Raw genomic sequence first — 12584 nt, 5'->3', positions numbered from 1 at the left:
CAGAAACACTGGTTCCAGTTTTCACAGGGATTTTTGTTGTAGAAACGTCACCAATAAACAAAACTGTAAAACATTCACACACAACCTAAACAAACCACAATAGCTGATCAATGAGTCTACATAAAATGCATATTATATCATTACTGCACAAGCACAGCTTCACACACAGATCAGCTACCATATACTAGCAAAGAAGAACAGTTCATGTGTCAAAAATCATCCTTTGTCAATGGACATTAGATGCTGTCTGTTCAAACACTTATTTTAAGCATTCTGCCTGTTCAAAAATGATTAAACTAGCCTAAAAATTCACATTGTCTAGTTTTTCTCCTTATATTCAAGAATTTGTAAAGGTATGTAAATGACTTCACTGTGCACAGTTTGCTGAATAGCAACATGTTCTGCAGACAATGAAAAGTCTCCTACAGAAATAAAGGACATACTGCTATTTTGCAGATTACAGTGAGTAAGAAATGCATCAGGAAAAAATGTTAGTCCCACAGCAGCTGTAAACGTAGTTCTGGTCCTCAGGTCACCTTCTGTTCCTCCAGCCCCCTGAGCTAATTTCAGATCTTGTAACTTTATAAGTATAAACTTCAGAAAATGAAATTTCCTAATCATAACTCATATTTCTTAAACATATACTTTAAATTCACAGTCAAAAGAATATTTAACACAACCATTTGGGAAGGGCGGTGTCAACAAAACCAAAAACTAACTCACCAGCAAAAGTTTTCCTTTCTCCACACTTTGATTCACCACTTGCATCAAGTTTTATAACTACTAATACCAACTTCAGATAAGCTCCAGAAAGAGAAGCAGCTTAAAACAGACACTCAGAGCAACAGCATCCACTGATAAACGCTCAAGTAAATACAGCTGTATTACTACAGACTGGAGATATTTGGGCTAATGATCACATCAGGCAACAGCATGTCCCATACAGTCAAGAACAACACAAGGAAAAAAATTATATATTTAAGTAGGGCAGAGCTTCCAAATGTATTTGTTAGACAAGCCATACATCCAACAGAGTAAGCATACTGAACGGATTCTGAAGCACGTTTCATGATTTCTACTTCATAATGTTTTTGTCATATAATTTGTGAGTTGAAATAGCATTACTGCAATTTTTATTTCTTTTTCTTAAAAAAAAAACAGGCACACTCATTCTCATTTTGAAAGCAAAGATGCAGAGCAAAAACCACGTAGGTCCCTAATCAACACTAATTTCAAAGCCTACAAAAAAGTATGTGACAACAAGACATGCTTCATGTAATTATCCCGAAGGTATCAATTTAATTTATTTTACAAAAAGTAAACCGATATAGCAGTTTGAGTAACATGGGCAAGAACCTTTCCAATATTTACCTTTAGGGAGCAATGCATAAGCCAAGCAACCAAAGGACAATTCAAATATTTTAGTCGGTTTCTGGCCCCCCGCCCAAGGTGGCTGGCATCTTTTCTGCTTTAGGGTACTGCCGTAAATTTATCTGTGAACAGCCAACCACTAGAGCTACAAAAGAATTACACATATGTTCAGGAGAAACTACTGGACATTTCTGGTAAGAACCACCAGGAGACGGAAGGTGTACACCGAGATGTAGGCTTCACTGCAAAGAAGGTGCAATTATATATTGACAAATACCTCTACAGAGAAAACTGGCACAATGCAAAGCTCTGTAGGTTTATTTTCCAGTGTGGCTAGTTGACGTCAATCCCTTGACTGGAGTTTAAAGACTGACTTCAATTATTGGCATAGAAGTAGAAAATTGCTTATATCTTACTCAGCTAGGACCTCAGTCTAGTAAGCACTCTCTGTAACAAGAAGCTAAATCAGCATTACCTCTTTCCACATTAAAAAAAAAATAAAAAATGCATCTTTCTGCAGTGAAGGGAAATAGAAAATGAATTAAAAAACTACTTATTAAATAGAATTTCGTAGTCCAAACTATGACACAAACTGTCAGAATCAATGTTTTCTGTTAAAGTACTTGTCTTCCTTCACAGACTCTCTATACACACTTACTTCACAAATTATATATTATCACTGTCCTTTAATTCTGTTGTAATATTTGTAAAAATCATACTGAAAAGTGGTAAGACATCCTTCATAAAGGAAAAAAAAAACCTAGAATTTATTATAGAATAAATTCCTGTAATTTGACTGTGACATTTTAACATAACAGTCAAATATAATTACTAAATATTTCAAGAACTTTGCATGAGAAAGCTAAACTAGATAGCCAAGTTCTTAGATAAGCAACAAACTCTACGAGGAATAACCACATTACTCATAGAGTAGAGCCCATGTATCTACTAGCAAGCTTCAAGATCCACTTACAAAGTAGGGAAAATTAGCAGAGCAGCAATAATTTAATACCAGTTTATCTGTAAGTGAAGGTGTAGGAACAATTCTACTTAGAAATGACAAAAGTACAACTAGACCCCTGCAAGCTTTTGGGCAGCAAATGAAACTATAACTTAACACAGCCAAGTAAAAACACAGCAATTAAGTAGTATTTTTCAAACAAAGCATTGATATTTATAGTAAAGCATGCTGCAGGTTAGTACTGATGGGCAAGAACCTTGCTATCTACAGAGAAATGGAAAATCTGCATTCCTTCCATAGATATTCTAATATTTAACAAACTACATCTTAATGACAGTTGCATAACCTTTCCAAATGATCCTGCATGCTTGGAATCATTAGCACTAAACTGTAGAGTATATAAATGAGAAATAAATCAAAGGTTAAAACTGTTGATTTATGTATGGCCAGTCTTCGCGAACGAAGATTTGGGAAGGGTCTTTACCCTTCGAGCCTGCGCAGTGGATTTTTTTGGTGAGACACAGTGTGCGCTGAGCTGAGCCCACCCTTTAATCCTGAGGTCATCTGCCGGGGCCGAGCAAGCTTGGACGGTGGCAGTGAGGTCCTCAGGACGTAGGTTTGTATAGAGTGACCTTCTCTTAGATGGATGGCCTTACAGGGCTAACGAGCTCCATCTACCCGGGGGACTTTTTCTCTGACCGGGAATCGAGCCCGGGCCGCGGCAGTGAAAGCGCCGCATCCTAACCACTAGACCACCAGAGGGCCCCTGTTGATTTATATTCATCTCCAAGTATGAATATTTCTGATATGATTACCGTCCATTACAAAATAAGGCTCTGTATTGGAAAAGTAACAAGAAAATACATTCTAAAGCAGCAAAACTTGCTTGAAAATAACTAAACTCACGGTAATGCAAAAGTAATTATGACTGGCAGTTCTAAATCACAGAATGAATCATAGATTGATTGGAAGGTACATCTGGAGATCATCTAGTCCAATTCTCTGCTAAAGCAGATTCACCTGGAGCAGGTTGCACAGGATCACGTGCACGCAGGTTTTGAATATCTCCAGATAAGGAGACTCCACAACCTCTCTGGGCAGCCTGTTCCAGTGCTCTGTCACCCTCAAAGGAAAGAGGTTTTTCCTCATATTCAGATGGAACTTCCTGTGTTTCAGTTTGTGCTCATTGCCCCTTATTCTGCCACTGGGCACCACTGAAAGGAGTCTGGCCTCAGCCTCTGGACACCTGCCCTTAAAGTACTTGTATGCACAGATAAGATCCCCTCTTCTACAATTATCTCTTCTTAAGGCTGAAAAGGCCCAGTTCCCTCAGCCTTTTCTCCTAAGAGAGATGCCCCAGTCCCTTCATCCAGTCCGCTGGACCCACTCCAGGAGTTCCATGTCTCTCTTGTACGGAGAAGCCCAGTACTGGACACAGCACTCCAGATGAGGCTTCACTAGGGCTGATCATCTCCCGCGACCTGCTCACAATGCTCTTCCTAATGCACCCAGGACACCACTGGCCTCTTGGTCAGCTTGCTGGCTCATGGATAGCTTGTAGTCCACCAGAACCCTAGGTCCTTCTCCACAAAGCTTCCTTCCAGCAGCCTGTACTGGTGCAGGGGTTCTTTCTTCCCCAGGTGCAGGACCCTGCATTTGCCTTTGTTGAACTTCGTTAGATTCCTCTCTGCCCAACTCTCCAGCCTGTCCACGTCCTTCTAAATGGCAGCACAGCCTGCTGCTGTATCAGCCACACCTTCCAGTTTGGTATCATCAGCAAACTTCCTGAGGGTGCACTCTCTCCCTTCATCCAGTCATTCATGAATAAGTTGAACAAGACTAAATAAATGTAAAGACCATTTACTGTTTATCCTCCATCATTTACTTATCTTAAATCATTGTACTCTAGTGCTGTAGTTCAGAATAACCAAGGGAGGAGAAAATTTGCCAGTTGCTAAGCTTTAAAAGAGAGTGATGTGAAAGAAGTTTCAATTAAAAAGAAGAATCCCAGGAAGAAGCAAGACGAAAAAAAAATTAAATTGCCACTGCTTTTTGGGGGGTTCCCCCCCCTTTTTTTTTTTTAACAATCAGAGCAATTCTTAAAATGTAGCCTTTCTGACACATCTTAGGCAAATTATTATTTAGCTTAAAATTCTTTTAGCATTAACTGTTAGGCAATTCTGGAGATGAAAGGCATGAAGAATCTACATACCTTACACGTGATCCCCACAAAAATACAGATAAGTTTTGTAGTATGAAGGTTTTCTCTTTCTCCTGAGAAAGCACTCAGAGCAGAGAACTATAAATTTGCATTCTCAATCACACAAGCCAAGTTTAATACTTATTCTTTTAAAGAAATATTCCTGCATCATTTTCTATAGTGGAAACAGATTTCTTGACAAATGAACAGTCCTGAGACCTCCTGTTCCAGTTATATTATTCCCTACACTTAAAAAACATGCTTCAAGCTTTTAGCTGCAGAACGAAGGAAAACCTTTGCAAAGGAACACTGCACAAGTCTGCATGGGACTGCAGCAAAGCAATAGCAGCCCCCTCTGCTGCTCAGAGAAGAAAAATATTAACGCACACTTACAAACCACCCCCATCTACATATAGTATTGCAACCTTCTCTCAATTGCATGTACTGCCTGTACACAAAACAAAAATGTGCTTCCAGGGATCAGTAGTTCTGTAACCATGCTTAATTTTCCCCTATAGCTACAAAGCTTCTAGTCTATTAATAATGCTGACAATAACTGCAAACTTTTATATGGGAGTCCCTTTCACTTCACTCTGCACAAACTGCCAAGTGCAATCTTAGTTTCCTCAGTATAAAAAATTAATGCTATCCTTCCACACAAATACAAAACCACTGAAAAATAAACCCTTTATACAACCAAGTGTCAATTCTCATGTGTAGGTACAAAGGACACAGGCCAACCCTATACAACACAAAGCTCTCTGAAAAAGGTTTGCATCAGTCAAACAAATCAGTCAAACACTGAATCTCAATGCATGGAATAATGTGATATATAAACGGGTAAATATATTGCATAAACAAATTTTAACTATTGGCGCAGTTGCCACTGAGTTTTAACCTCAGTTCTGATATCATAGAATCCTTTAGGTTGGAAAAGACCTCTAACATCCAGTCCAGCCAGTAATCTAACACTACCAAGTCCAACACTAAACCATGCCCCTAAGTGGTACATCCAGGGATAGTAACTCAATCACTTTCCAGAGGAGTCAATTCCAGTGTTTGACAACCCTTTCCCTGAAGAAGTGTTTCCTAATATCCAATCTAAACCTCCTCTAGTGCAACTTGAGGCCATTTCATCTTGTCCTGTCACTTGTTACCAGGGGGAAGAGACCAACCTGCATCAGACTACTGCCTCCATTCAGGAACTTGTAGAGAGCAATAGCTCTCCAAGCCTCCTTTTTCTTCAGGCTAAACAACCCCAGCTCCCTCAGCCACTCCTCATACAAACTGTGCTCCAGACCCTTCACCAGCTTTGTTGCCCTTCTCTGGACACACTCCAGCACCTCAATGTCCTTCTTGTAATGAGGGACCCAAAGCTGAGCACAGGATTTGAGGTGTGGCCTCACCAGTGCCAAGTACAGACGGACAATCACTGCCCTCGTCCTGCTGGCCACACTATTGCTGATACAGTCCAGGATGCCATTGGCCTTCTTGGCCACCTGGGCACACTGCTGGCTCATGTTCAGCTGCTGGCATGCAGCACCTCCAGGTCCTTTTCCACTAAGAAGCTTTCCAGCCACTCTGCTCTCAGCCTGTGTCACTGTATATGGTTGATGTGAGCCAAGAGCAAGATCCAGCACCTGGTCTTGTTGAACCTCATACAACTGGCCTCAGCTCATGGACCCAGCTTGTCCTGATCCCTCTATGGAGCCTTCCTGCCCTCCAACAGATCAACACTCCCACTCAGCTTGGTGCATCTGCAAACTGACTGAGGGTGCACTCAATCCCTCATCCAGATCAAGATATAAAGATATCTACAATTCAAGATGGGTGTTCCCCAATCAGAGAGAGTGTTCAGGAACCAACAGGAATCATAACAGGAACAAAAAATGGAAAAAAATATGCCCAATGGACACAGCGTCCGTATTATTTACATTTAAGAGATCTTTCAGAGAAGACATTGATTGTTTTATGTATGCAGGAAAAAAAACCACGTTTGTTAAACAGCTCTTCAATACAATATGAAAATAATAAAATTGTAATGGTCAAAAAATGTCAGATGACAGGAAGAAAGCAGAGGAGAGTAAAGGCACAGAAGTTTAAACACTGATGATAACAAAAAACTATTAACCTAGGCATGAGATAGATTTTCCTTGCTGAACTGTTTCCTGTTTCAAACAGTGACATTTTCTAAAAATATAAATCAATACAGAGCAGCCTAACATTTTATGCAGGAAATCATAACAGGTAACCACAAGGATTCTTCTGGATGCCTGGGTGTTGCTGGTGAATGCAATGAAGACCTCTCGTGAACCACTGGCCTTCTCATTTCAAGTGCACTCGCCCTTGTCATAACATTTCCACAACATGATGGCAGCAATATCTGTTATTTGCACAGAGAGGTATTATGAGGAAAACATTTTATATCATTTTATATATACTATATAACATTACAGAAAATGTATCTATAAAATGTGTTTTTATATAAATACATGGGGCTTATGCCTCTGATTATCAGGTAAAACACAGAGAGCTTGCTTGCTGCCAAGTGGAAGCCCAGGTGACAGGCAGCAAACTCAAGCAGGGTACATTGTGGTGTTATGCAGGAAATGAACATTTCCTTCCTTAACCACACAGGATTCTGCAGGCCAATAAGCAAAAGAAAGTCAGATTAGAGAGAAACTTTACTCAGTAGTTTATGAGAAAAGGAGTAAAAAGTAGAAGGAAAAAGAACAATATATCCAAAAGTTAAGATGAGCTGCGTAACGACACCTATGGCAGTAGCAGTTGCTATTTTGTTGAGTATCACTTGGTACATCTATTGGTATTGTGTAGTCATGAAAGTGCTCCTCATATATACAAGACCAAACTGTGCTGCACTGGGAATGCTTGCTGAGGAGTCAGGTTTACATCTAACACACAAAATCAAGCAGGGGATTCAGCCATCGCTGCCCATAGTGGTGGCACAAAGCAAGTTTCATAGAGTACTGCACACAGCAAGGTAATTCAGCCAGAGTTAGGAGACCATACTAGAATACATATGATAAGAAACATACCGGAAATGCTAAAAATAAGTCTACCAGGTTTGAATCTCTTAGGATGAGTCTAATCTTCAATAGGTAGAACCAGAAATCACTCGTAAATGATGAGTCTACTAACACTCCTTTTTCTTCTCAAAAGTAGCATATCAATTAGTCGTGCTTATTTTGACTCTGGTAATTGATTTGTGCTTGCATAGATATATTTTCATAAAACTCTTACACAGTATAAGTTCCTGTGGTTAAATGTTAGTTTATTAATGAATTGGCAACATTAATGTTGCATTATCAGTTTTACTGTGTAATCATGACCTAGAGCAGTGCCAGCTCAAGCAGCTTTCTAACCTGTGCTGATCCTTCAGGTACACAGTTAAAACTACCTAAAACAGAGCTGCACCATGAATCAAGAACAATTCCTAAAGACAGTTTGCTACCTGGCTCCCCAACAATTCCTGCAGAAGCACAGCTTGGGGACAGAGCACAGACAAAAATGACCAGCACTGCATCAAAACAATACGCAGAGCAACTATCAGGCCACATAGAAATTGTGCATATCTTTCAGAGGGCTTCCTTCAGGCTAAAGCAGCTTGTTTCAGTTTGTGTCAAATGCGCGTTAAAAAAAGAAAGAAAAAACTTGCATTCATCATTGAAGACAATAAAAAAAGCTTCAGAACTGACCACCACCCGAAAATTATGGTCTGCTCTGTCTGTACATAATTTGAGTGCAGTTATTTACAAAGCACTTCAACAAGTTTCATATTCAGAGACTTAAAAATATATTTTTGAATGTAAGAATTTCTTACATTAAATATTGTCCATACTGGACATATGATAGTCAATAAATCATACTAAATCCAACAAAATCAACACAGTGAAATAAAAACAATTATTTCAGTTGTAAAAAGCCAATTCAATGATATGACACATGGCAGTATTTCACTCAAATTAGAAGGTACTCTTCAGTACCTTGAAGAGTAGAATTATAGACATAAATTATATAATTTACTAAAAACTCATGCGAAAACATCATGACTTTTCAAAATTCAAAGATGTTAGCTCTGATACTTTACACATTCAAGTGAATTGCATACTAATGCTATTAATAAAAACATATTGCTGCAGATCCCAGAAGCAAATGTTTAACCTATTTACCTGTTCAGGTGCCTCTTCAATTCTGATTATCCATCTCTGTATGTTTTTGCTCCTACTCAACCTGTTAACCTACGTTAACTGACTTTTTTTGTTATTTTGTTTTGTTTACATCAGGTTTTAATTTTTTTTTTTTAAGGAAATTTAAAAATTTGAGGGGGTTTTGTTTTTTGAATGATGAGAGGAAGCTAGGTGTTCTATTACCAATGAATGATTAAACAAAAGAAATTAGTACACGGGCTTAGGAACAACATTCTTCCAGAAGCACACTGACCTGCTCCTCTTTCTTATTAGTAAGTATCACTGCTTTCATTATTCTTTCAGGTTTTGCTGCTGCTGAGTTAACGGAAGTCCTCCTTCCTGACAAATTTGGAAAATATAGCGAACTACTAACGCACACTGCAGCCAATACACCAAAACCTTTTACTTTAACGTAAAACATTAGATTACATAAGTAGAAATAAAGATATGAAAGTTAATTTCCAGATTCTTATTGCAAATCACAAGTTCTCAACCATCAGCACACAATTTACAAGGTCCTCACAAGCAGACATTACGTAACTTAATGACTGCCTAACACACTTTTTTTAACATGTATTTTGTCCACAAACTCACTAGAACCTGGATGGAAGCAAAAACTTTCTGTTTCACGGTTTTCCAACCTTTTTTTCCATTACAATGTTTTCATCTAAATGAACCAGATTTCTCATAGAATGCTTCACATGCATGATTCTTCCTTCCTTCTTACCTGCTTGGAGAAGGAAAATATAAAAGTGCCAGGAGGGTCTTATGTAAAATATTTATAAAGAAACACCTTAGTCTTCTGAACATAGCCATCAAGAGTTCTATTCCTTAAAATGCACAGGGGTATTTACTCACGTCAAATGCATGCAAATAATTTGATTACTAACAGTTAAAACAGCATCGTTTTGTGGACTGCATAAATTCTTCATCATAACCTCTTTAGGAAGTAAACCTTTGTTTCATTGTAAAACTTAATTTATGTAAATATGCAATTTTTTTTCCAAAATCTGAAGTTAATTAGGCTGAAGAACACAAAAAAAAAGTACTTCTCACCTTTGTCTTCATGTAGAATGGAGATGGACTGGTGAATGGCAAGTCCATGAGGCTATTGGAATTTGTGACACTGTTACTGTTAGCATGTTCATCTTCTCTACTGCTGTCATCAGACTGATCAAAATCATCACTCTCCTGATCCATTTCCTCCTCCTCTTCCACCTCCTCCTCTGATCACCAGCATGTTCATCATCATCTTCCTCTTGATTACAAGTGGATTCTTCATCCACTGTAATAAGTCTATTATTATTTTCTTCTAACTGTTCCTGCTGAGACTCATGCCTGTCATCAAATCCAGGTTCTTCTCCTCTATCTCCCCATTCCTCCCAATGTGCTGCTCCTCTTGTTGTCGTCTTTGCTGCTGCTCTTCCTCTTCTACGACTCGATTCATCTGCTCCTCATCTACTTGGCTTGAGGAAGCATTACCTCGAAGAGATCCACCAGTTCGTCGCCTCTTGCTGCCCACAGAGAGCAGTTCCTGATTCATTTCCAAAAGCCAGCTTGCTACTTCTTGGACCTTGGCTAGGCTATCTGAAGATGCAAATGCTTTCACATTCTAAGGAGATAAAGAAAAAGGAGAAAATTACAAAAGTTAGTTCTTTAATTAGATAAAGCAGTAAAAACCTATTTCATTGTATTATTCCTGACAACTTTAAATTCCAGGAAAGAAGGAATAATTTCTACTTGACACACAACTAGAAAAACTCAAACAAACTGCAGGCAACTTTCTAGTAAGAGAATTATTTCTTCTGTCAAACAGTCTAATGGTCTCTGTAAGCACCAGATTCTGCAAAATTCAGAGGAAACTACTTGCCCTCCTAGAGAATCCACGAGAACCATTAGCATTCATGTTAACATAAGATCCAAGTATGTGAAATTACTGTCTAATTGGACACAGATAATTTCCAATGGCATTTATTTCCTTCTCATTTGATTACAGACTTTATATATTACTCACAAGTGAACTGTTATGGGCTTACGCATTAAGAGTAGGCATATTTTCAGGTATTAATTGAAAGTTTCATTTCTCGTCACTCTAATTTTCTTTCAGATAAATAAAAAAGAGAACACCAGTTCAAGAATACAGCCTTATCACTGCCAATTCTTAAGCTGGCCACAGAGATGCTCAGTGGTCCAGAAGCAGACTAACCAGCCCATGTGGCCCAGAAATGGCACAAACCTCACCTGGAAAAAAATCACTGTTAGCAGTAAAACTCTAAGAAGCTACAATAATTGTTGAATGAGACTCTGAGAAGTTACAAAGAGGCCAAATTTAGGTGCATATTAATAGAAACTGAAAAATACTAATGCAATTTCCAATTATCCACATATTCAGCTACACATGTTCATCCAAGCAATATTACGAACAGAGGGGTATAACACATACTAATTAGTTCTTAAATTTGATATTAGATTTCCAGCTATACATATACAGCCTTTGAGGCTGGTGAATCCAGACTGCAGTTTCCCTAGATTTAAGCAATGTGTTGAGTAGGTGAAGTTGGACATGAACTCAACAAGTAATCAGATTCACTGTACATACACAGGCTGTCCATGAAAAGTGTGCAAAGAGAAAACCAAGTAGCTTTGTCATCGTGTGTAGAGCCACCTTTGCTTTATGACAATTGTAAAAACATTCAGCTTATTGATAAGTAGGGACAAAATATCAGAAACCATAGCTCTATGAAATTTTCAGTGTGTTGTATTATAAACCCACAGAAACGTATTTACAGCTGTTTTTCTAGTCTTGCTCTGAGGTGGATTTATAGGTGGAATTCTGTAACTCTCTGCACCTGTCTTCCTCAGGGAACATTACTTATAATCCAAAGACATGGTTCTCAAGTTTCCACATATCTACCTAGATGACAATTCCCCCAAATAAAACCTTATAAGGTCAAAAGCTGTGTCCAAAGAAAGCATCCATTAGTGATTAGCTCCAATCAGTGAATGAGAAGCTAATACTAAAAGACAATTACGCTGCATACATTCAATGGAATGTGCTGACTTGTTTTCACCAGTGGAAGAAAAGCATTTTAGGACATTTAGGGCACATGACCCAAACCAAAAGCTAATGTCTCTGTTCTTATGTTCAAAAGGCATCAAAGCGAATGTGTTTCATTTTCTATATGCAGTAAGCAGCACTTGAGAAAGATGCCACAAAGAGTGTGCTGTAAGAGAAATGTTTTCACTTAATGTTTTTCCCCAAAACCCAGAAACCTTAGCATATGGAGTGATGTTTAATAACAACATTTCGACAAATTCAGTTGCATATATAATCTGACATTAATACAACCTATTTATCAGACTTGCGACATAGTTTAGGCATTATGAACAAGACAACACTACAATCTTGTTTTCTCATGAAAAGAGAAAAGTCTTTGGAAATTTTGAAGCATTAAATAATGTAAAAATCAGTAATTAAAAGAAAAAAAGAGAGATTGAACAAGAGGCTTACATTGTCACAATCTAGCAATTTTAGCTTCCACCAAAACGATTCTCTAAGTAGCCATGAATGAAGCTTAAAAGTTTTAATTGCATTTTTTCAGTATCAGCAGCATTATATGCATCAATTATTGGTTTAGGATGTACTTGATAAAACTGCAAATGCTGCATTTGTTTCAATAATTTAATACATAATTTCAATCTGTATCAGTAAGCAACAAACATAAAAGGTCAGCATTGAAACACTTAAGTAATCAAATGCAAGAATCTGCTAAATGTTTAAGTGACAAAAATATCACTGTGTTACTGTTATACCCAAATGAAATTCCAGCGAATTAAAAAATGA

The 12584-nt window shown here is 38.1% G+C and overlaps 1 protein-coding gene across 1 annotated transcript in view; it reads right to left on the bottom strand.

Moving 5' to 3' along the window:
- Positions 1-12584, bottom strand: part of FBXW7 (F-box and WD repeat domain containing 7) — a 179399-nt gene that overhangs the window by 90696 nt on the left and 76119 nt on the right. Inside the window, 3 exon segments of the mRNA XM_032686024.1 lie at positions 9797-9969; positions 9972-10101; positions 10104-10352. Of these exon segments, the coding sequence (XP_032541915.1) occupies positions 9797-9969; positions 9972-10101; positions 10104-10283 (483 nt within the window). The 5' untranslated portion in view covers positions 10284-10352.

Source organism: Chiroxiphia lanceolata, chromosome 4, assembly GCF_009829145.1.
Source record: "Chiroxiphia lanceolata isolate bChiLan1 chromosome 4, bChiLan1.pri, whole genome shotgun sequence".
Taxonomy (NCBI): Eukaryota; Metazoa; Chordata; class Aves; order Passeriformes; family Pipridae; genus Chiroxiphia; species Chiroxiphia lanceolata.
Note: the sequence above shows the minus strand (reverse complement) of the source record. Positions and strands in the feature narration are given on the sequence as shown.